At 40.4% G+C, this 26,818-nt stretch overlaps 1 protein-coding gene across 1 annotated transcript in view; it reads right to left on the bottom strand.

The window, feature by feature from the left end:
* Window positions 1-26,818, bottom strand: part of LOC139729259 (semaphorin-5A-like) — a 144,733-nt gene that overhangs the window by 77,659 nt on the left and 40,256 nt on the right. The window contains exons 5-6 of the mRNA XM_071640190.1: window positions 25,188-25,401; window positions 24,254-24,342 (exon numbers count right to left, since the gene is read on the bottom strand). Of these exons, the coding sequence (XP_071496291.1) occupies window positions 24,254-24,342; window positions 25,188-25,281 (183 nt within the window). The 5' untranslated portion in view covers window positions 25,282-25,401. The remainder of the gene's footprint in view (window positions 1-24,253; window positions 24,343-25,187; window positions 25,402-26,818) is intronic.

Raw genomic sequence — 26,818 nt, 5'->3', positions numbered from 1 at the left:
CTCTTTTTTTTTGTGTGACATTTTTGAGCATTACTGACATTTACTTACTGAAATAGCTTGCCTGCAATTAAGGCAAATTGTCTCAATTTTCCCTCCCTGCCCCTGAGAGTGATTTGTACAATTCACATACACACGATCGTTTTACGAAGTGATGGATGTCACCTCTGAAACCATGAGACAAACCGGAAAAAAAACAAACTCCTATTGAAACACAGAATCACGACATAGACAGATCGCAGCACCGCAATTCGCGCAACAATTATTTGTATTCGATGACGATCGTCGGTTTGAAATGGGAAAGTTACACGAGAGAATGACAAAGAGCAAAACGTGCCGCCTCCGGCCACTGCTCGTAGGTGATATAAGTATGTTAAATTCAATCTACGGAAACACAAAATTCTTTCTTCAAGTCATACTACATCTCTTCTTTTTTTCCTTTTTTTTTTTCAAGGAGTCAGTCATCCATCCCTTTAATCACGGGATGATTGTCACAACTAGGTGAATACAGAGTATTATCAGGGGAGTTGATATGGCTTCTCATGCAATGGTGAAATCTCTGTGAGTGGATTGCGGTCCTAGGGGGACCATTCTTCTTGCTTTTTTTTTGTGTTTGAATGTGAGGTTCCCCTCTCTGTAAGTAACAAAGCAATGGCACTCCAAAGATAATTTGATTTGTACATTCTAGTAACTGCAGAAAACGGCACGCAGTAATCAATAAAACCTGATATAAAAGAATGAGAGCAAAGAAAAATGAAAAGATGTGGGGGGGGGGGAGACACATTGATCTCATTTCAGAGTTGTGGTCGCCCTAGAGATTAGGTGTAGTTTCAAGAAATCAAGATTTGTGGCCACTAGTGTTCTCTCGGAAGTTTTCGTATATTGAAAATATTCTCAATTACATAAAAGGGACTGCTAGAATGAACATTTCCTGAAGCAATTCCAGTTTATAGTGACAGCTTATGCACCTATAATTGAAATTACAGAGATGTTGTCAGGCTTTCCTTGTTGCATTTTGCAGACTGTGATAGTAGAGAAGCTGTATTTCTTTTCTTTTTTGTGTGTGTGCTAAAGTTTTTGTGAACGAGAAATATGACAAAGTTGATCAGGAAAACCTTTTCACAAACGATTTTCATATCAAAGGAAGCAAATTATTGAGCGAAGATTTGTCAAAATGTCATTTGTATTGCTGCAGGCTTTCGTTGAACTTCCAGTATTAAGGGGTCAAATCATTTTACTCAGTCAGTATTATGAGTCAACAAAATCGTCTTTGTACTGCATCATGGAATGCTTGTTTGACCCCAAGGAGGTGCATGCCCCTATCTTGTGGCCGCATTTTGTCCTTTGTCCTCGAAAATATTCCAAAAACATAATCAGAAAAGTCAGTAAAAATTGACTGAATTGAGCCATCAATCTAGTGACCATCTATGGGGGGGGGGGGGGGGGGGGGTGGGGGGTGGGGGGAGGGGGGGAAGAGGGAGGTTGATGGGGTCACCTGAGGTCACGGGTCACCATCAGTTTACGAAGGCGGCAGATCTGCACTGAACAGGACCTGTGCAGCCATCATCAGTTGAAGTCCTGTCCTCAAAAAGGTTAGGCAGAGACGGGTGCTGGGGTTGTTGGGTGGTTAACAGTCCCTTGCGAGTATTCCTCCCACCACACCAATAACTGCACTCTTCTAAACAGAACCATCCAATTTCTTGGTCGACTTTTTTTTCTTCCAGCAAATCTAACCTGCCCATCCATCTGATAAAGGAGCAATTCTCTGATAAGGCAGCACTTGCTAGATGAACTTGTTAGATGAACTTGTCAAGAAGAAAGAGGTTAAAAAATCCCTGGTGCATTTTCTGTGGTCAGCAGCTTGGAGAAAGAAACCCTTTGGAGCTTTCCGTGCCCCCTCCCCTCCCCCACCATGCATCCATTGATGAAAGAGGTCTCTGCCCGATTCTTCTCAGTCTTGAAATGTTGTTGAGGAATGTCTGTTTTCCATCACAATTTTTGAAAATTTGCCTTCCTAAACACACATATCTCAAGGCATCTACACGCTGGTATTTGACCTGCTAGCTTCTCCAATCCATCTAATCTAAGATTTGGGTTTGCTAACTGCCTCTGCATGTCTGCACTTGAGAGAGAGAGAGACTAATGGTAGGGGAAAAAATACATATCAATATACAGGAAGAAAAACTCTGGCACCTTCTATTGCGGCTGTGTAAAACAAATTCTGGCAAAACCCAAGGGTGTTAACTCTGGTGAGAGAGGGCATTTACCTCTGTTTGTTCAGATTGGATGAGGTACTCCAAATGTGGGATAACAGAGGTCAGAAGCAATATTTGCACACCTTTCTTGACCGGATGCACCACTGACCTTGGGCCGGAGAAATTCTAGCATGGAGCGGCCGGCTGCTGGTAAGCGTGCCTGGTGTATAGCTCCACCCTTTGCAGTCAATGCTGCCTCAGGAAATGCTTGCACATTCAGGGGAAATTCTGGTCAAACTGAAATACACTTCATGTAGGTCTTTGAGGGAAATTAGCCAAAGAGAAAATTGAATATGCCCACTCCAACAAAAGAAATATCATGATTTCTGAAAATCAATTTTCCAGAGGCTTGGTTTCTTCTTCTATTGATCCCATACTTGACTGTGCATGACAGCCATGTAGAAAGATCAACTCTAACTACAATCGGTATCAATCTCTTGTGAGGCCTGATGGCATGTAAGTTTGTTGGCTTTCTTTTTCTTTCTTCTTTTAATTTGATGTAATATGCAATATCATGATAGATACTGCCCCAAATATTTGGCATACCAACTGTGTTGAGGTGTAACCTGTGCCTATTGAATATACTTTACAAAAATGTTTGGTGGACAAAAATGATGCAAGTCCACTCAAGTGGACATTGCTTTTTTCTCCAGAGAGTCTGGGCAATTTTCAGTCTTTGAATAGGCAATTCCAAAGAGTTGACAAAATATCTTTAGTTATTTGGCTGATGTGTTGTGACAGGCACTTTACCTCAGCCAAAGGGTGGTCCATAAAACTCATGAGGAAAAAAACAACATAAAACAGAGAACAAAAATCTGATGGTTTTCATAATGACCAATTTTGGATGTAATAGGACAGCCTTGGGGAATGCTAGTCTTTAGGCTTCCCAGTTAAACTGTTGCAACTTTGCTGGACATCGTCCTGTCACTGGACAAAGTGCAAGCTACAGGTGAATCAAAGAGTTAGTCTTTCATGGACAGACTTTCACTCATATCAGGAGTTGGAACAGCGGACAAGATATATGCGCAATGAGGACAATACTTATGATAATCTGCAGAAGTCAAAAGTATTCTCCATCTTTTGTCGAAGAATGTAGGCCTATTCATTGTGACATTCTTCTATTCTCTCCGGTTTGCTCAGTACTACCTTTAACTCTGACATTTCCGGTTGGCATAGCATTCTTGTGCAATGTCAATGGCATCTAAAGATTATGGGCCAGAAGAGATTAAGTTTCTAAATGGAAAGTCCCTCTTAACCAGCTGATGTAGAATAAAGCAATGACAATGGCTATAAGGCTATATGGAAAAAAATGTCAATTTTGGAAACTCGCAGGGGGCTAAAAGGGAAATCCCTAGCTATCTTCATTGTCTCTTTAGATCCTCTGAACATTATTATTCTTTTTTATTTCATGATAGTAAGACAAGTCTAATGTGGGTCTCCTGCCTTCCCTTTTTGCTGACACAAAGATCTTAAGATATGGTCAGCACCAAGAAATCATCCAAGGCCCTCCCGCCAGAATGATTCACGGCTTAAAATTACTTCAGTGACCAGGGGGTCCACAGCTAGATGCCACCAGAATTCATTTTTTGTCACTTCTGCCGTTCACATAGGATGAGATACGCTGACCAGGAGGAGAAGGGAAGGGGGGGGGGGGGGGTTAGACTGATGGGAGGGGATAAATTTGTGATACCCCTATGTTGACCAGATCACCCGATGAGGTCAATCAGCTCAAGCTAACGATTCTCTGGTACTAAGTGCACGCGAAGTTTCCTGCCGTCCAATCAGCCAATTTATCTGACCTGTCACTTTGGGTGGGTGACTGTGGAGGGGATGGGGACAGAGAGTGTCTGGTCATCATCCACGGCAGAGTCACCCTCTTAACCTTGCACCTCGAGGAGTTGGTCACCTAACTGATTTGATTTGTCCATCATAATGGGCCATCTCCCGACATTGTGGGTGTCCATTTTCATCCAGGGGTGAGGTATTTACGCAGAGTCATAAATTCATCCAGCAGATATTTCAGGGCAATCTTGAATTGCGGAGTTGAATCACAGTCTTACAAATAAAGATGTGTGTGCATTAAATGTAGCTACCATCAACCAGTTTCTAGCAAAGCTTTGCTGATGATGGTTTCATAAACACTGATGAATACTCGTAAAGACATTTAGAATACAGTATAGCTGCATATGAGGCAATTTAGACCAACAACATAAATAAAGTATTTGTCTAATCATCAATTTTTCATGGGACTGGCAAATAACTACATCCACTTTGTATGATTAATATCATAACCATGACAAACATGTGGGTGTAGGGGTTATGACGAACAGAAAGACCAGTTCAGGCCAAGGCCACAGTGCACTAATCCCACCGGAAGAGATATACTCCATGTGTATGATAGCATGAGAAAGAGAGAGTTAGGCCTAGTCTCTGTGCAAGTCTTACACCTATTAATAGTAGGTAGTGGAAAAAAAGAACGATACCTCAGCCTGGTGGTCAAGCTACCTATCGATTGATTGCTGAATTTCTTGATCAAACAAGAACAAAGTATTGTTTTCAGTCATCATTGATATAATTCAAATATCTTATTTTATCTTTTAAACTGATTGCAAGATGCACTCACTGTCTACTTAGGCCTATATCCAAGAATTTACAAATTGGCTTGTAAAGACTTGGAAAGACTTGCAGCGGCTTCTGACAAACTTTTACGGAGTTTTGGTCCTTGACAAAAATCTGTGTGAAATTAGTCCTGAAAGATTGATATTAACGGCAGTAACTATAAATACCTAGCCCTCATTAGATTTGAAGGACCTGCATAAATTAGCAGAACTGCTGCAAACCTACTGAAATTTGTGAACTCCAGAGGCCAGCGGCTGGTCAGCTGGTCAGTGGCACAACTTATCTTCCTCCTGTTTTCTTTCTGATAAAACATAAGATTTGAGTTACTTGTCAACTAAATGAAGGCATAAGCAAAATTTGCCTTATTCTGCATTGTTTTGTATAGTCATCACATGGTCTCTCTCAAATACAAACACAGTCTTCCTCTCCATCTGTCCTATCTACCTATCTAAGAACAAGAGAGGGGTAACAATGAAAATCATGGAGATGGGTTATTCTCCACATTTTTTGGACATATCCTTTGGTGAAGGTCCATGTATTTAGTAGCACAAAATATAGACATAAGATTGATGGATATGATTTTGCTTCCTTTGGACAAGTTTAAACTTTTATGGGATGAGGGGAAAGGGGAGAGCTCCTAGCAGTCTCTATAACATGGTTTAAAATTTGATGACAGTGCTTGAGGACAAGCCAAAGAGATGCTTGAAACACTGTAACGGAAATGCATTCAATCCTGCCTCTTACTTACGGCTGCAATACTCTGTATTTGTCCTCCTTCCCCGCCCCCCTAATCAAATGATGACTGGATAGGAAAAGTGGAGAACAAGATAGATACAAGCCGGCTGACAATGTGAGCGGACGTCCATGATGGATGATGGGGCATCTCTTTGGGTCAGAAAGCCACCTGGGACTCCCATGTAACATCCTATACCTTTCAAAGTGGGCAGGGATGTTGGGACATACAGGGAGTTCAGATGCAAAAATTTTACCCTAGAACGGTATAGCTATATGATGAATTTATACGTCTGAACACTGACTAACAAAACAACGTATAGCGAAACGACGGTCAGAGCATCGTTTTGAACTCGAACTCGATAATGAATCAGCATTCCATCAGATCCATTGTGCATCTGATCTAATAGTGACTATAGGACGGTATAACTGGGTGACCTTATACCAGTCACTCATGACCATAACAGCATGCACATTGAGAAACTGTACATCTATACGATGTTTTCCAGAACAGTCAAAATTAGCGTCTGAATGGTCTATCGGCTATACGATGATTCTTTATTCGTCGTTTCTTTATTGAGTTCTGCTATAAACTGGCTTGCATCTGAACGGGGGACTGTGGGTTATCTACAAACTCACTGCATGATAGTGCAGGACATGCAGTGGCTAGAATGTCACAACTGATGGTAAATATACATATGAAAAGTTTGACTACAAAACGAGTTTACTCCATTCTTGTGAACTTGAGATATTTGCGATTAAAGCTGCTAAAAAACATGGAAAATAATTTTTGAAAATGGGATATTTTCAAATATAATTTTGAGAATAGTCCTTGCTACGTAACAAATGAGGCAGGACTGGAAAGGTTAAACCCTATATTATATCTGATGATGGACTCACTTTAAGATGTTTAGAAATAGCCCATTTTGCAATTAAACATAGATATAGGCTGATACATATACATGTATATCACATCTAAATCACACTTAGCACTAGGTTGTTCTTTAAGTTCTATACTGGCAAATGAACACAGATTATATGTTACAGCTAATATAATTACAAATGAAAGAGGAATATGCATAAATGCATATGTGAGAGAGAAAGAGACAGAGAGGGAGAGAAAGAAAGAAAGCTAGAGAGAGGGAGAGAGAGAACCATCTGACTCACTCACTGAAACAGATATATCAGAAGTTTGTAAAGTACCGTATTCACATGAGGACGCACTGCTAACAGACCAATTGTAAGAGTGCAGGAGAGTTCAAGCAGCAAGACTTAATGAAGTTGTACCCAAAATAAGCCACATCTCTTCACTGTCTGTCCATTAATGTCTTCCCCAAAGCATAAGACCAAAAACATACCAGTATTGCCGGTGTATTTTTCTATTTCCATTTCATTCATGCATTTTAATCATCAAATTCCAACAATTTGCCCCAAAATGGAGAGGAAGGCAGAAGCGGCGCAAGCGTGCCGGCCATTTTTTCGAGTTTGTAATTAGCAAAAATGGTTCGCCGCCGCCGCTATAGCTTCCACCGTCGTGGCCAGCTACTGCAGTGACCACTAACAAGCCAGTAATTACTGGACGACTGATTGCAGCTTTTGTACGGGTAAATAGATGCCCTCTTTGAACGGCATACCGCTCCTCAATAATGGAATTCGGGTCAATTACACCTGCGAGGAATCGTAATTGAATTTGGATGGGGTTGGAAAGTGCATTCTATTAACTACTGACCATTCAGAAGTAATGGGATAAAATATATGCATTTTACTGAAAGGAGATGTCACTAAATATATCGAATAACAGTATCATGACACGATCTGCGAGGCTGCCGAGTTTCTACACTGGCCACTGTGAACACAACTTTCTTCCATACAATTCCTGATAATATGTTTCACATACATCAAAGGAAGGTGCATCTTAAATAATCAGTGGTATTTAGGATGATAGCACATGTTTATGAGTGATTAGAAATGCAATCTTTATAAAAGCTCTGAATCATGATTTCTTTGATATCAATAACGACTGATCGATATTTTCTGATTAATGGAATTGTTTAGTCTTTTACAGTAGCTGTATCTAGTGCAGAAAAAAGACCTGGGCTATGCTGCATTTTGCTGGCAGGGCAACAAAAACAAAGAGGAAAAAATGGAGAAGGAAAAATCGTTGTGCACTCTTAAATAATGGATCCTGGGTTGTGTAGAAAAGAGATTTATTTACAGTAGGTGTATTTACACGAAGGCCTATATAATTCGCCATGGAGACGGCATTTCCTTTGCAGAGGGATGGCAATGTTATCAGTGAATAGAAAAACATGTACACAGCAGGGGAGAGGCACAAGCCACTACATCATCACCCTTGTCAATGGTAGACAGGAACTCAGATGCTTAGAACAGAGAGTAACCGGTTGATGGATGACTATTAAAGAAAAGCGGATGGGTGTAGAAAGAGAGAGATATTGGGGGTGGGGGTGGGGGAGAAGGAGAGAGAAATAGAAAGAGAATGAAATGGGAATGAAAGAGAATGAAATGGGAATGAAAAGAATAAACAACAACAAATGATGGAATAAAAAATATGGATGAAAAAGAAATAGAAGGGAAAGACACATAGAGTAGTAGCACTAAGAATGTGTAAGGAATGAAGAAAAACAATCTCCCTCCTCGTAGTATCTAAGTAAAAGGAGTAGCCATTCAGCAGTGGCCAAGCAAGTTAGAAGGTCCATTCACACACATAAATTACCAGTTTTCCATCAATTTTAACAAACTGTTATTTCAGGATGTGTGTGAATAGGCCTCGAGAAGAATGGGGATAGAGAAGAGACAAGGAAAGAAAGACAAAAAGAGAGAAAAATATATAGATGAGAGAGAGAAGAAGAGGAAGTAGGGGAGACAGATGTAGAGAGATAGACTAGAAAGACAGGTTTGAGGAATAGACAGTTCCCAATGCGCTGAAATGGAGAAGAAACAACAGGAGGCAAGATATGGACAGACACATAGGACACAGGTGGACAGGGAATAGAAGAACATAATGTATGATTGGGTTAACAATGCTAGCAGACGTTGAAGCCTGAATGCAGAGATTGTAATGCATGGTCTCAGCGATGAAGCCATGTAAAGTGCATCATAACAACCAGTAAAAAGAAACATTACAGAGATATCGGACTGTTATAAAGATTGCAACATCGAAGGGCGACAACCCTGGCAAGCTGTCAGGAGAGCCCTGCCTGCCCCGACCAACCCCACCGTCTTTCCTCGTTGCTGTGGCGACGCAAAACATTGGCTGGCCCCCTCGTGCCAGCCCGCAGGATACGCACGCCCGCGTCTGGGCAAACAGCTTTTGCCGATTTTGATACAGAAATCTCGGTAATCTGCCACAGGCTTTACCCTGTGGAGAACCACAGGGACATGGAGGTATTAAGTGATGAAGCAATGAGCTGGTACATCGTCGTTGTCATCATCTACAACAACGACAACGGGGACGACCGACGGACGCAGCTAGATCAGATCAAGAGTGCCCTGTCCTCTGTGCTGCTGCTGTTGTATTTGTGTGTTCCTGACATGAAAATAATAATGTACCTTGGCAGCTAGCTAGATGTGAGCGGGGAGCAATGACCGATGAGAGATTTTGTAAGACGTGAGTCGACAGGACGGCGAGTTTAAGGTCGACAGAATTCTGTGTTTCTGCTGTGTTGTCAGTCATCGCATCACTCATCGCCAGTACGCGACGATGCCAAGCGATAAACTGATGATTCACGACTGCCTAATGCTCATTACTCTTCCAAAGTTTTGGACCCATACACTGCTTGCTAGTCCAAAGTATTCTTCCAAAAGTTAAAACATTTGAATATGAAGTTGAAACTCTCAGGAATAACTGGCATTGTTTCATGTAACTTGAATATCAGTCAAATAAGAAACCTTGATTATCACAAAAACATTAATGTATCATATCTTCAATATACAAAATCTAATGCACTCAAAAACTTGTTTGTTGACAACAGGTCTCACAAAAAAAAAAAAAAATCTTCCTTTTCATGCTCACAGCACCATTCACTCATCTCTTAACAATACTATCTAATTCTGGCATGAAGCCACACTATGATCATCAATTAATCTATGAATGCATTATTGTTTACATTCGGTATAAAACATCAACATCACATCCCTACATGAGGCTACAATGAACTTGCGATCAATATACAGTGAATTGCATCTCATACTATGGTAACAGGCTAAAACCAGTTGCACACACACATCAGTCAATTTAGAATGGCTGTATTTCAAGCCACTATCTCATTGAATTACCTCCAAAAAGTAAGCTAAATTGAGCAAGAATGAAAAGAACACCTATAAATCAAGAGGATCACATGAAATACTTACTGTGAATAGAGAAAGAGACGTTGTTAATGCAAGCCACCATGCACATTTCCCTCCACAAAATGTTACCTAGGAAACGGCTACCATTACAGCTTTGATGTAAGTACAGTAAGAGAAAGGTAGAGAAAAACGATGGGGGGGGGGGGGGCAGGAAGGAGATTTATGCTTTCAATGTAACTTATGTTCCACCATTACAGTAATCCCATAAAAGGTATCAAATGTCTGTTGGTAACTTGATGACAATCTTCTGAGCGTCATCCTCTAATGTACACATATCTTATTGTGCTTTCTGTGATGGTGGCTCATCAGTTGCCATGGCAACTAAAAGGCAATCTACACAACTCAGCCCATCAGCTTCTCGAAAGACCCTCCACAAATAACGCAGATGCTGGCCTTAGGGGGGGGGGGGGGGGAGGATGAAGGGTGAAGATTTTAGAAATGCAACTAGAAGATGAGGTACAAATCTGCACATATTTTATGAGAAGCTTTCACCTTCTCAGCACAATACTTGGCAACCCCTGCAAAAAAAAGAAGAAGAAATAGATAGATAGATAGATAGATAGATAGATAGATAGATAGATAGATAGATAGATAGATAGACAGATAGAGGAAGAGACTGAGGGAGAATATGAAGCAAACTTGAAGAAAGTGATTGAGAGTGAGAGTAAAGAGATTGAAGAAAAGAAAGTTTGGGTTTCATAACTACTAGAGCTTATTCTTGAGACCAACTCTACACCACTGTTATTGCTCTTTATTTTGTCTCATAGATCTAATAGATTTGTGACCAGTAAGCATCATTTTTATCATCAAAAACTTTAATGACATTTTTCTCCTTTGAAATTCTTGATATTTCACATTCTATGACAAACAGGCTATAAAAGTCCAGTCACATCAAATGAAATGTAAGTTTATTTTAAAAGTCATATCACTGAATCTGATCCCAATTATAAAAGCATAAAGAAACATGTCTAAAACATACAAGGCATCGTTCCCTGTACTTATTAAAAGGGCAAATGTCTACTTAAATATCCTGGAATAATGAGTCATTACCCACGCCGATGAAAATCGGCAGGGGGTTATGTAAAGGGTTCCGTATGTTTGTTTGTTTGTTTGTTTGTTTGTTTGTTTTTTTGTTTTTTTTTGTTTGTTTGTTTGTTTGTTTGTTTGTTTGTTTGTTTGTATGTTTGTTTGTTTGTTTGTTTGTTTGTTTGTTTGTTTGTGTACAAGATAACAAGAGAACGGGTAAACGGATTTGCACGAAATGTTCAGGGAATGTTTGGATAATGACAGGAAAGAATCGATTAGATTTTGGTGATAATCGGTTGACCCTTGCAAATTCTGTGTGACCTTGAAGTTTTGACCCCATGGTATAGTGACCATTCCGAAAATTTCCCGTTTCTCACTTTGCGATTTTCCGCTACCATACGAACACATAAACTCCCCAACGATCCGACTTCGCTGCTCAAATGTTCGTAAGAATTCCGAAATTTACGTTTAGGCCTATTTGAGGGACTATGTCCTTCTAGATTTATGAAAGTTCGTTCTCCGTCATCACAAACTGGCCCGTATTTTGATGATTTTTCAAATTAACATTGATTGTTTTTTTCGTTAGAGGAGCATTTTGCTCGGTCGCAGTCACACTGCACGATATGCGTGCTCAATGTCAATGCGTGTGCAAGGCCGCTGAAAATGCATCGCGCTCTACACTGTTGGTGCAAAATTGCACCGGGGACGTTGCGGCGCTCGTTGGTAGCCGAATACTGGTGCAGTAGACATTTGCATTCAACCCTTGCATTGAATAATTCCCGTAGACACTAATCATAGGGGTAATTGCCTAGGGGGTACGTAAATTTTGTTTTTCTTTTTTGCTTTTGTGGATACCATCAAAGATCGTACACTCATACGACCTTTGATATTTGATGATTTTTCAAATTAACATTGATTGTTTTTTTCGTTGGAGGAGCATTTTGCTCGGTCGCAGTCACACTGCACGATATGCGTGCTCAATGTCAATGCGTGTGCAAGGCCGCTGAAAATGCATCGCGCTCTACACTGTTGGTGCAAAATTGCACCGGGGACGTTGCGGCGCTCGTTGGTGGCCGAATACTGGTGCAGTAGACATTTGCATTCAACCCTTGCATTGAATAATTCCCGTAGACACTATTTCATAGGGGTAATTGCCTAGGGGGTACGTAAATTTTGTTTTTCTTTTTTGCTTTTGTGGATACCATCAAAGATCGTACACTCATACGACCTTTGATATTTGATGATTTTTCAAATTAACATTGATTGTTTTTTTCGTTAGAGGAGCATTTTGCTCGGTCGCAGTCACACTGCACGATATGCGTGCTCAATGTCAATGCGTGTGCAAGGCCGCTGAAAATGCATCGCGCTCTACACTGTTGGTGCAAAATTGCACCGGGGACGTTGCGGCGCTCGTTGGTGGCCGAATACTGGTGCAGTAGACATTTGCATTCAACCCTTGCATTGAATAATTCCCGTAGACACTAATCATAGGGGTAATTGCCTAGGGGGTACGTAAATTTTGTTTTTCTTTTTTGCTTTTGTGGATACCATCAAAGATCGTACACTCATACGACCTTTGATATCATCACACTCTCGGCTTGCTATAATCAAAATATCCCGTAAGAAAACGGCGTATTTCTCGATTTTTAGCGCTTTTTCCGCGACCCGTCGTGTAGACAATACTCTTAAAACTGGACTTAATTCGCGCGCGCTTGGAAAAGTTCCGATTCTGCACTTTTGACGGTGGAATTTGGGATTTTCGATGGATTTTTGGAGGAGACTTAAGGACTTTCCTGTACGTGAATGAGTGTTAATACCGTATGTGTAATGATGTGATTTGCGTGTGATGTGACTGTAGAACCAAAGATCGTACACTTCAGTGTACGATCTTTTGTAGAACTCACTGGCTGGTGATAAAGCACACTGGCAATTAAGTGGCCGAATTCTGGTAGATGACCGAATGCACATTATGTTTACCCCGACTTTGTACTTAGGCGTGGGTCTGCCGCCTTTGACGGCCCCTCTCTAGTTTTTGTTGTTTTCTTCCAGTGAAGGAAGGAGGAATCTCATGCACTTCTTCTTGAAGCTGCGGTGTAATATTTCAAACAGTCCAAGCAGCTGGCCAAAGCCACTGGTCTTTAACTGACCACCTGAAATCTTTACTACCTCATGGCAGGTGTGATGAAACTATTGTGAATGAGTGGACATTAGCTTTGGTCAACTTGGTCTTAATTTGCTTAAAAGGATCCCTGGATTTCATTGGAGTGACCACAACAAAGTAATATAATGATGATGTTAGCATGGTATTGGAACATCAAAACATCAAACAAGCAAATATCAAAACGGCTTAACATCAAAAGACTGTTCTTATCACTCCTAACTAGAGCTTTACGAAATGGAACTCAGGAAGAACTGTCCATTCAATACAACCTCCGACTGACTCCACTTTACAATGGTAGGCTAAATTTACAACTACTTCAACTACAAGTTTGTGCTGATTTCTTGAAGTGTCACAGAAATCTGGCACCAAATGAATGAATGGAAAATATGAGGAATTTCAGTCATTATTACTTTCCTTCAATTTAACTGTAAGTGGAACACTGCTCTTTCCTGTGGAGCAAAAAAAAAAAGCTAATGTTAATGTTTACGAGCTCTCTGGGCATTCGAGCAAGAACAAGAATCAGTCTTTCCTATTCTGGAAAATGTTCCATTTCTCGGTGAACCATATATGGTGATCAATGGCTTCCATGAAAGATGACCCCCACCCTCTTCAATTCAGGGTGTCGAGATTAAAATGTCAGCCCCATGAATTAAGTAAGACAGGCTTACGGGAATACGCATGTTTGGGTTTTTTTTTTCTCCCTTCCCACCACAGGCATCCAAGAGATGTAGTTTGACATCCGTTCAAGTTATCACACACAAACACACAAATGGAACATCTCTGGAATGGTAATAAATTTCGACTCAATTTTTCGGGTCTGCTGCGCATCACTTCCCCTTGTCACAAGAAGTTATTGCTTCTACACGTCACGTGTTGATAATAAAACAGCTAATGTATACATTCTCTGAGGTTTTACATGGAGGGATGGGGAATCTGGAAAATGTGCTTCCCTACACTCCGACTACTCTCATAAAAGGATTGTTTCATACTTTGTGTGAACACTGCAAAGTGATCAGAGTCTCAGTGAAGATAACATTTTTGAGAGAACCTTCCCAATTCAAAGTGCAAGTTTTGCAACGTCTGAAACCAAAGCTATTAGTTAAAGTGCAAGTTCAATGCCAAGCGCTATTAAACATTCTGTGAAGATCTGATCTGCTCACACAAAGTTAGTCTGTCTTGGGTACATGTCATGAGCTGTTGGGACAGCCTGGAATAAAAAGTACAATTTGACATGAACCAATTCTTCCAGAGTAGGGTAGCATTAAAATCTTTCCTTTATGCAGCTACATCCAGTAAACTCCAAGAGATGTAAAGGCCGTGGCTCTCAAATCACACGCCATGAGCTTGCGCTAGTGAGAGTGAAGTGTCGCGCCATAAATCTACTCTACAAAATCTGCTCCCTGAAACAAGCCTCTGGGATTTTTACATCTCTCACGAGACATCAATGGCTTTTCTGAGATTGCTGATTTGGCTGGAGACATCAATCCCTTCACGCATATCGCAATAAAAGCTCTGTTTATTACTCCAACCAATTTTGATCAGGGATGAACTTGACACTTTGACAGGAAACGTGCTGAATGCATCCCTGATGCTCACCAGAGCTGCAGCTATCTGCAGAAGGTGCATTAACCCGTTGAGGACAGGCCGATTTTGCTACAACACCCGTTTCCCATACACCCTTGCCTGAGTATACTCGGTGCTCGTCCTAAACGGGTTAAAGACGTCTTTTTTATGTCTGCAGGAATATGTCAGTAACTGTACCCTACCGGTATCAATCACTTGTACATATGCATGACTTCAAACATACTTTTGTTATGACAGAATATGGGATATGTTGAGATACCGTTACAGATTTGGATATCAAAGTATTTTAGAAACCATCTGCAGTAGATCTGAATGTTGTAACCACTGTATACATCTTCAAAAGCAACCTACTCCTACCAATATTTTGAGATGATGAACAAAAAAAAAAAAAGAATTACCGTAAAAGTGGATATTTTCAAGGTGTGGAAATTTTTGTGCATTTCCCGTGACCAAAAACAATTGTTAAGATAAAGGCACACATATATTTTTGCTTGTGATACGTCACACTATCTAATGTTTTAATTACATGGAATCAAAAACATGCGAAATTCGTTACACCCGGCCGAGGGTGAAAAAATTACTTGTGCAAAAATAATCACTTTTATAGTACCACTTACTGTCGTGCAGAAGAAGGTTGGAAAAAAATTAAAATCTCTCATGCAGGTGCCTAAGTCTCGCCCTGGAAGAATGTTTTCTTAATACAGGAATGAATGATTCACAATGTCTCCACATGGGCAGGGGTCATATCTCAAGTTCAGTGCCGGCTTTATGAAAATATTACCAGAAAACTACCCAACATGGAGTGTGTGTGGGGGGGGGGGGGAAGGAGGGGAGAAATATGATGGCAATATCACTGCACTTTCTTTCAGCCAATGCAGGAAGAAAAATCTCCCTCCTTTTTTTCTCCAGTGCTCTTGATCTCTGGAACTCTCCCTGTCAATCAGCCAAAAAATGTGTTCGACATAGAATGGGCCAGGCTCTTTTTTCTTTTCTTCCTTCCCTTTCTTTTTTGTCGTCATTCAAGTGACAATTGTGTGCACACTAAGTAATATGAATTGTATATTGACTCTCTCGGATGAAAACACTGAAAAGGCAAACAATAAAAGGGAAAAAAAGGAGATTGAGGGAAACTAGCTGAATTCTTTGAAAGGAAGAAGAAGAAGAGGAAAATATAATTGGCAATCACTCTATGAAAACAAGTCTCTGTCCCATGAGAATATGGAGCTAGGAAAAAAGAGATGAACTCTTGACACCTAGAAATGATTTGTAAAAATCATAAAAATGAGCATACCTCAATAATTTTGAATAAATTCTCCCCCTACAAAGCAATAGTTTGTGGGGTTTTTTTTCAAGGCAAAGATCTCCAAACATTGGTTTTTCAAAAACGTTTTTGAAGGAAAGTGCTAAAAGGGGGGAGGAGAAACAGTGAAAAAAAGTAAGCTGAGGACATGCACACACAACCAACACATTTATATCAAGCCATACAAAATGCCAAATATCATCCATTCAACAACAAGCCAATCTAAGGGAATTCTGGTCACTAGAATAATGGCCAGTCAGCTCGGCAATCCGAGGAATTTTGCAGCCGCTTTACAACAAAACAGCGCAGATGTGTCTGTATGTGGCACAATGGCCACAACTCATGTATACACTGAACAGTTTTTTACTTCGTGTGAAACACAGACACTGGTTGGTGTCACAGGCTTTTGCCGATCAGTGATCATCGCCTTTACAATACAAGGAGAGAAATCAGTGTGTTACAAATTTTGCTCTATTTCTAGCAGTTCAGAGTCTTACATATAAAGCAGCTCTTTTGGATGATAGGAACAATGATCTTCCCAAGTATATCGACATTAAAAAGATGAGAAACAGCTGGCCTCAAAGCAGTACTCCAGTCCTCTCAGATGTCTGACTGAATTTAGATGCAAACACATACGAGTCGTTCTGGGGTATTTAAGATTACAAGAGCTGCCATCATTTCTTTCTTGGGCTAGGAGGAGGGAAGTTTGAGAGCTAGGAAAAATTTGACAATTATAGGTAATAAGATCAAGCATATTACTCATGAACAATGCACTCACTTGGGTACGATGCACATGGATTGTTGGGGGTGGGGGAGATCTGCAGATATTAGGATCCTTCTAAGGACTCCAGAGGAGTTGAAAGCAGCTGATTGATGTAGCGACCTTGGTCTCTCGACCTCTAACCCTTGCTTGCCTCGGTCATCCTATGATTCCTAGATCTACTCGTTTTCATTTGGAAGGCAATCGTTCTTTGATATAATATCCTCCATTGTTGTATAAACTCATTAAAATAGTACGTCCAACACAGCCCTTTCATCCACGGTAGTGGAGTTACACTATCAACTCAAGATATTCCTGCTCTTCATGGCTGTATGTAGGTCTCAAAATGTTTATCTCTCATGACTTAATTTTTGTCTGCTTACATCATTTTAATGCTCTTTTCAAAAATACAAAAAGAACCTTTACCTAGGTTCTGCACAAGGCATGGAGAAGAATATTTGCCTTAACATATCCAGGTATCAGGTCAAGGGAATGTGCACTTTTTTTATGGAATGGCATGGCATGAGTTATCAAATTTTCATCAAAACTCTCACAGAGCATTTCCCCAATCTTTCTGTTTTTCCTGAATCCACATATACATGAGTTTGGCGAAACATCTTCAGTGTTTCTAAATGATGATTTCATTGTAGACTTCATAGTATTATCAAAAAGTCAAGACTACATCATTACAGTTGTACAAAATGTAGACAAAGTTGAACAACCTAAAGACAAACATCAATTGCTTTCCTCCCAATGACCTCATAGCTGTCCGGAGTTTGCTTTTTTTAAACTCCTGACAAATTACTTGTATTCTAAATCAAGAAACAAATTGATTGAGACATTCAAAAGGAGTCATGCAATGAGATTCCAGCAGAGCATCACTCTATCTTTTGCCTCTAATTCAACTTCTGATATTACCCTACTGTGGAGGGGCCTAAAATTGATGAGTCTGTCCAAATTCCCTAAATTTGATGACACTAAGATTATCTACTTTACTGGGTAATGAAGTAAAGCCTGAAACCCAATCGCTGGTGATATTTCTCCAAACTCAGCGTCCCCTCGGCGCCCTGGAAATTAAACTGATTATCCATTCCCTCTTTCAAGTGGTAATTGTAGTTTAGATCATTTCCTCTTTCTAAAAAAAAATGTTGCTATTTATCATTCTGAAGAAACATTACACGTGTAACACAATTACAAAAAAAAAAATGGTGTAATTCGTAAGTCCCTATTTTGCTTCTTGTTCACTCAGAATGAATTACTTTATGTAGCCATAACTGCTACTTCCTTTGTTGTTGGATACACTTTGTGTGACAAATATGCCTAAGTGAAGAAGAATGAGAAATAAATTGTCCAGGCTTCAAAGTGTAATTGAGGAATAAATGTGCATAAAAAAAGAAGAAGTAAGTTTGATATTTACTGCGGGCAGTGAGTTAATTCAATTTCTTTCGCTGCAGGAGACGAGATTCACGTCAACATAACACGGTGACGTATCACTGGAAAGTACCGACATTGAATGCGTCCGCTCAGCGCAGGGAGAGTCTCCAGATATATCTCCCTCTCCCATAACATTTCATTTGACGCATTCCTCCCTGCCCGTATAATTTCATCAAAGTAATAATTCCCCTTCACTGGCAGAAAGAATAAAAATGAGCTTGCACTCTCGCTTTCGTCCACATTTTTTCACGACATCCTTCCCGAAGATTACCCCATGATGTTTGGTTCTGCTGATCCCTGGAAAAAAACCTTAGCTAAGTTCTTCATCCGGAAAGGTAATGCAGTGAGAATGAAATATCTAAACCCTTGGCTGCCATCCACAGCCCTTTTTCTATCTCTATCCCTCTCCCTCTCTCTCTCTCTCTCTCTCTCTCGCTCCTTACTTTTAAATCATCACAGCAGTGGGAAGTGCTATTATGACATCCATCCTGATCACCTACTGATGCGGGTCCGGCATTAATTATTTTTGCCACCTTGGACCGACCAACAGTAGCACATCCACCTTTCAAGTTGTGTGACTCACGGTTGAACGTGAAAACCCAAACCTTTGTGTGTGTGTGTGTGTGTGCTTTTTGTTTTTTTACTCTTAGGTTTATACTTCGTTCTTGACTTTTTACAATATGAATATCCATTGACTTTCATCAACGTTTCCTTCACTTTTGTCACTTTCATCTCTTCCTAAGATAGTGAGTTATAATCATTTTACAGGAAGTGATTCATCATCATGTAAAACCTCTGGAAAAATGAAGAATTATTAACTAAAGAGGAATTTTTTTAAAGATTCATTAAAAGACAGCAATCCTTCTGTCTTAAAGAGATGAAAATTAGTGTCGAGTCACTCGGTAAGGAAGCTAGCGGTGTGAGGAGGGCCATTTTAGTTTCTGAAGGGAATTGAGTTTCAGTTCTGGGAGCTCTGAACGCTTGGAAGAGGCATCTTCCTCTTGATGGCCACCAAAGTTTCCTGAGTCCAACGGGGGCATTGCACCCCCTGGAGGGGGTGTAGGGGTGGGGAGGGGGGTGTGGGGGTAGGGAGGGGGTGTGGGAGTGAGGGGGTTGTGGTTTTTGGAGGGCAAGTCCCTCTGGGTTCCAAACCTACTGTGTCATGGGGGGGGGGGGGTACTTTAAGGATTCCTTGAGAGGGTGAGGAGCATCTCCTTGGGATCTTCGTCTGGCCGAAATCAGTTCTTCTCATTTTCTTGTCGTGCTCGGCCCTGCGAATTTAGACCACATCCCTTTGCGTAAAGTAGAAAGCATAATTGTCTCAATGCTGCTGCGAGATAAGAAGGCAACCCATTCGCTGGAAGTACTGATAGCATCAGCAAACTGGCACCACTTGCATCACAAGCACAAGAATATATTTGGGAGATTGGTCACATCCATATCAGAAATAGACTTCTGGTATTTCCTCTGCGGTCTTAGCATGTGCGTGCTGGTTGATCTGTGCCTTTTGGGGTTCTTGTGATTGTTGCCAGACTAATAAGAGTCTCCCTGTCATGTGCCTTCATAGAAGAAAGACAACATCCACTCTTGTTCTCTTTCGACTGGCATACCGACTGACAGTGAGATACGAGGCTGCGCGTCAATGTCAATGCATTATTGCGGGTGACGACAGACCTTGCGGCACATTTTAGATAATTGGGGTTATACCCTTTGGAGCTCTTCCTGATTGTCATACACATGTACTACAAATGTAGTACATGTACAACACATATGAGCTTGCTGTCTGCTACACGTAGCTCAATTCTGACATGGCAACACACCTACAACAGTATGTGTATCATACAACAAATAACACCAGCATGTTTTTCACATTGTATAACTATATTGTATGTACCACATACACTCACAAGAACATTTCACAAATGGGGACTTATCAGACAATTCCCTAATGTGGTTATTTATTTACCTATTTTTCTTTTGCACTAGAACATGGGAACAAACAGAGATAGGAGTTTTGTACCTCTTCAGGAGGCAAAGTTGCTGATTTCCCATCTTTGAGATGACATAACATTTGTCTTTCTGGAGGCATTAGTTTGGTGTGCTATTGAAAACAAGAATTTCAGTCAACTCATGACATTGACGAAAATAAACCCTTTACGTCATTGCAAGGCAGTCACACTATCTCTTCAATCTCCTCAAGGCAAAGTGGGGGTAAAGGAGAAAAAAAACAAACCTTAAAAACAAAAAACAAATTTGATTCTACACTCATGCAACCTAGAATTGAAGGTTTAACTAGTCATGATCATATAAGTATTAATTGATCATAGCCTACTCCCCTCACCCCCCCCCAAAAAAAAACCACACACACAAACTAAATCATAGGCATTCTTTTAAAAGCGTTCCAACAGTTTTAAGTTCCATAAACAATATTCTGAGTCTATGATAACTATAATTGTTGCATACGATTAAGAGATATTAATTTGACACATCAATTAATCCCACTAAATTTTGATGATATCATTTAAGTTGTCTCTCCTTTTCACAGCATATGCCAACAAAGTTTTTACACATCCTGTTTTATAGATGATCGTAACTTTTATTACTGTGCGCACGCATGTAGCATTCAGTGAGAGTATTAATTATTCACGATACTATCACTTGGTGCTATATATGTGCTGTTTCAACAAAACTCACAGGGAGGTCCAGTTTCGGGTGATTGGGATACGAACAAATGAATGAATACATGAGTGTAAACATAAACCTGTCTTATTATGTCACACAGAATAAGAGTTACTCTATATGCCATATATTTCGCGAGGTTTCTATTTTAGTGAAATCCACGAGTCCGTGCTATTTGCAAATTCAACAATGCGCACAATGTCAACTCGGATCCTGACAGGAATACAATGTGCATGTGAAAAATTTGGTCATCCATTGCTGTATTTCACAACTGCCAATTCAACCAAGTGGCGAAATTGTCTGGAGTTCAATTTGCTAAAAATTAGACTCGCTAAATATATGGCATGTTAAGTAGTCTCCCACACATGCTAAATGAATGCGTTGGCACAAAAGTAGTTGAGAATGTGAAACAACCTCTCTATTCACTCTTAATTTTCTCAGCTTTGATAAATTAATAATTATGGCAATGCTAACCTCAAGTTGAGGATATCTTTAAGTCTGAACATCCACAATATCTTTTGATCAACCACACAGCCATTTCGATTGTATTGTATTGTATTGTTTGGCAATGCATTGCATGGGATGCAAACATACACCAAAACACTTCTTCTGCTTCTTCTTCTTCTTCTTCTTCTTCTTCTTCTGCTTTAAGAGGTCGGATTGCGGCACGGCACACGTGAGCCCTCTGAGTGACGGATTACCTGCATCGCGACACGAGAGTTGAGTTAGAGCGTGACATTATGGCTCACTACAAGCATCAATCATATCTATCTTTGGGCGGGCATCCGTGCAGCTTCACAGGAACCCACAGTCAACACAACACCCTTTGAATCCAGCGAGCTTGAAGAGGATGGGGGGGGGGGGGGGGGGAGGAGAGCATACACAGGGATACATTGTGTTGGCAGACTTGCAAAGCCTGAGCTAAATTAGGCATCTCATCTCAAAGCTGTCGCATGATCAATTTACCCTCATTTAATCTTCACACATAAGTTCCCAAGAATGCTAAACAGTCAGGGCGACAGACGAATGTCCCCTAACACACCATTCTCGGTGCCATCTTCTCTTCTCCCCCCTATTTTGAAGATAACTAGCTTTCATCTTCCTTTACGATGTGGGCTGACATCTTTTTTCCATCATCTCTGAGCTTTTCTGTTGTCACATGATACATGTATGTCTCCTACCACTCGCTACTTGCTTCTGTTTGTATCTAGACTGATATCATTAAACTGCCTGATAGGGTTCTTTGATTATTGATGGTCAAATTTTTGGAAGAGCAAAACAATAATCAGTCATGTCAAATCTTGTTGCAGAATCTTTGTTACTGCACTATTGATTTTCAAAAAGAAAGACATAATACATCCACCAGAGGATCCAAAGGGCTTTAAAACCAAAAGAATAAGCAAGCACAGTTTTGTTGGGTAAGAGCTTTGGGATGGCTTCCGTAGAGCTCTCTACTGTCAGTGAACTTTGAAAACAACAAGAAAAAAAAATCTTGTTTCAAACTAGACGACGTATCATGACATGTTCAATTGTACGAAACAAGAGCGCGCATCAATCACTACCGAATGAGCTCATGTGCACTAGTCGAACCCTTCTGACACCGATACTCAACACACTGCACCGCGTAATGTCAGGCTGTCGCAAGACCATTCCGTTCGGCACTTCTACAACAGGATTGCATGCTTCGATCTGGGGGTTGGATTACCCAGTGATTAATCCTGGCTAAGCTCCAGCCAATCAGCGGGGGTTCAAAGCTTTGAGCAAACATGGCGATATTGCTCCCTGAAGACCGTACAACTAAGGTTAACGTTTCTTAGCACGGGCTAGGGGAAAGTTCGCCAGCAACACTCACACACACACACACACACACAAAAAAAAAACCCAATAAGAATACAAACTTAAAGGTCCTTGACATGATCGATACAACTTAATCTAATTCCATGCACAACCCTTTCTTGTCAGGTTAATGGGATTATCTACCGGGTATACGCTGGAAGGAGTCCATTTCATCTTCCACTGGGGGTACAAAAGACTTACAAAAATTGGGACTGCATTACAATACTCTGTCTTCCTATCAATGGAATAAAAAAGAGAACACTACTACTACTCGGCAACTGCCACAAGTACTTTCGAAAATCGAACTGTAAAAAGCAGAAAAACAAACTCCTTCTCATAAATTCGTTCCACTCCAATTCAGAAGGAGAGTGAAAACCAATAAAGGGGAATTTCTGTCATCTCTTCAGGGTAAGCAGATGTCAACAAGGCTGGAGGAGACAGACATACACGCAAAAACCCAACACCTCTTCTATCGTTTTACTACTTCACGACAGGGTGGGGTGGCGCTCCTGCGGCTGAGCCTTTTATTTGCCAGGCTCCGGTGAACATGCCTCCACTTTTCCACTCAAGAAAAATAATGGCGCATGCAAGCAGATATAGACTAATCTGAGGCGATATGTATGTAAGATAAGACGCCCATCCGTCCTGCTGCCCCCATCTGTACCGCGTGACGTCAGCGCACCCAGATGACATTCCGGCCTATTTTTCTTCCCGTATTAAAGCAATGCAGCGCGGCTTTCTTTATTCCATTGGTGTAATACTCCCCAAGTATACATCTTTCTTACTCTTTATCTCTCATTCTCTCTCTCCTTCTCTACCTTCCTCTCCCCCTCTCTCTCCATTTCTCTCTTTCTTTGGTTGAGACTGGATTCATGAAGAGTTAGGCACACATTGGAAGCCCGACAGTGATTCCAGCATGAGAATATAATCAAATGTGCAAGATTTGGGGGTACAGTAGACAGGCTAGTTTTGTTTACCTTTGATAAATGGCAGGTGGATTAAAACTCATGATGATACAGGGGAATTTCAGTGCTCTCTCTCTCTCTCCCGGGATTCTTTGTAACTGTCAGATGATGGTTAAATGCACAATTTAATTTCCACCTTCTCTCACATGGCGGAACCAGTGCAACAGAGGAGTCAAGGCACTTTCTGTGGCTTTAATAAAACCTCACTCGATTTGGATCTGCAGACGCTCGGGCAAGCACGATAGCAGCAAACTTCTGAAAATACAGTCATATTCTCTGTTACTCTACAAGCACCACTTTAGTGATCATGAAAGAAACATAAGCATTAACACTTGGTCATGATTCTCGAGTAAGTGATAGCATCCCCTGACATCTGCATAGTTTCATGGAAATTTAAAATTTTTCTTTGCTAGAGGTCCAATACTACTGACGGGCATGTATTCAAATGTATGCACTTTGCAGTGCCATATTAGTAGGGTATATTGACAGCAACAATGCAATACGATATTTGGGAATGGATTTGGTATGTGTTCTCACCTGTCCACAGTTACTGAACTCCACTGCTGTCTCCCTGAAGAAGAAATAGACGTATGGCCCAATCTCGTATGATGAGACGAAGTTGGGGTCTGAGTGACAGAAGATAATAGACATGGGAAATTAGAGGGAGGTTTTTAGTATGATTCATAATTCTTTTATTTTATCTTATTACATTTTATTAGTTTTGAACAATAAAGTTCCCTTCTTCAGTGATCAAATTCTTAAAGCTTCACAAAATGAGTCCTCTTTAATAATTCATGAAAGCTTTCAAAGAAAGGCAGGATATGATACAGATGTAACAAATTACGATTTATGTCCAATATTTCCTGTTGAAGTTGTTATATAGGATAAGTATAATATGCAGTTGGCAATTGCAATACTTTTTTTTTCAGAGTAAAGGAGACCGAGTCTACTCAATCATGACAACACAAAGGTAAAGCAAATGCACAAAGAGAGACTTTGTGAGGGTGGGGGATATAAATAAGCTGACTTGGTTTGTTTTGTTTTTGCAGACTTTTAAAGGGTGCTATTTTCTTTAAAGGTTACCATTGGGAGCAGTGATTTAAAAAAAATGTTTGAGTTATCACATTTGATGCATATGTGTAGGTCAGTTGTATCACAAAACATCTTATCATATAAAGATTTTGCAATAAAGTCTAAAATATAAGAAGATATCTCTATTTTTCTCACTAAACCGTAACTGTACATGGTTTAGTCTAGAAACAATTTTATTATACCAGGTAACTATTGTTCACATTTTGTATATGTAACTATATTTAACATTGATGATATTGATTAACTTTTTTCCACTGGTTGTTTCTATCCGTAACTTCCATTTTAGAACTTATTTTAAAGCACTAAAGCTGAATTTTGTTTTATCAGCAAAATGGTAAATAATGCCTTGAACCACATTTATCGCCAACAACAAACTCACTGTTTAGCCACTTTGAGTTGAGCTGGGCAGTCCGGAGGACACGGGAGGGGCCCAAGGTCCGATAGACCACGGCGTCCCGGGCCATGAAGTCCATGACGGTCCCCGTGTACAGGTCGCCATCTTCAGTGAAGAGTGCCGTGGTGTTGTGGTACGGGTTGTACGGACATCTCGCAATGCCGGAAACCTCATCGACGATGTTGCTGACATTGTTTCTCTGCGAAGCAAAGTTCAAAGAGGGGAGCAAGAGTAGATGAAAATAAGTCACAAGAGAGGAAACAGGAAAAAATTTTCGGCATATTAAGTTTAGTTGTTTGACAATCAACAAGAATGTCATAGTGCTAAATCTACATCGTCAACTCTTTGTTTTGCACAGCTGTACAAGCTTATATTTCACCAATATCACTGCTGCTTCTCCTCACTTTAATAGCCACTGCACTAGAATACACAGAGGTAACAATTTTATCTACATTCTCTCACCATACATGTCTTTAAACATATGGAGAACAAGAGTTTTTGATGTTTTTTTAGGTAATGAAGTGTTTGGGAGTTTTAATCGTGGCAAGACAGTTTTTCAGTTTGAATTGATTTTTGACTCTTTGTCATTCAGAACCTCTGGTACAAGAACATTATCCTACCAATGAGTCACCACCGAAATTTTCACGGTTCAAAATTTACATCATATCTCTATTCAAATAACAATTCTTGCTGAAAACATATCCCCAGGTTGCCTACCATTCCTAAGCCATGTATCACACCAAAGAGAAGATATGAAATGCAGCACACAACAAGCCGCAGGGCGGCTGGCTGATATCCGCTTTGAAAGTGACGAAGCACATAACAATGGACTGGACACAATGGGCCATTATTGCTGACAGTGGATACACATGTAAGATGCATGAGTTACTGTTGAAAGTCACTCATTTCCTCTGCAGGTAAATTCCAAGACCATGCCTCATATGGCTCTTTTTCTTCTTATCATCATCTTCTTCAATGAACAAAAATTGCTGTGTGAAATTGAGAGTCAACAAATGTTACTTCTCCCTCCCCATTCCCCCCCCCCCCCCCCCCCGGAAATCCCAATCAATTACAAAAGTTCTGTTCACATGCACCTAAAATGGAAGTTGTTGTTCTTTTTCAACTGAATTTTGCAATGTAAAGTGAAAAATTGCCTCTTCTTATGTCACATGTGTGTGTGTGTGCACATACACACACACACACACACACACACACACACACACACACACACACACACACACACACACACACACACACACACACACAAAAAATTCCCTAACTCTCTTGATACACATCATGATGCAAAACTTGGTCCAGCTTAATTCATTTTTTAGGAGACTCTGACAATAATTTGCCCTGTTCCGCATGTGTGAATGGCACATGAAGAAATCTTTTTTTTTTTCTTTCTTTTAAATCCCACAATGCAACTCGTCACACTAGGTCCATGTTATGCACTCGGGTGCCCAGGGTCACGCTCCGGTCACTGTTTAGGCATGTGCAGTCTGGAGATTCAAAATGTTTCATTTGCAACCATGTGATTTTTGTTTTCAGTGTTGAAAATCCAATAAAATCCTGCATAAATGCAGTTATTTTAACCTCACTCATTCTGAACATAT

The sequence above is a fragment of the Diadema antillarum genome, unplaced genomic scaffold (assembly GCF_040938485.1).
Source record: "Diadema antillarum isolate AM-2024a unplaced genomic scaffold, OU_Dant_1.0 seq00000231_RagTag, whole genome shotgun sequence".
Taxonomy (NCBI): Eukaryota; Metazoa; Echinodermata; class Echinoidea; order Diadematoida; family Diadematidae; genus Diadema; species Diadema antillarum.
This window is presented reverse-complemented; position numbering and strand designations above follow the sequence as displayed.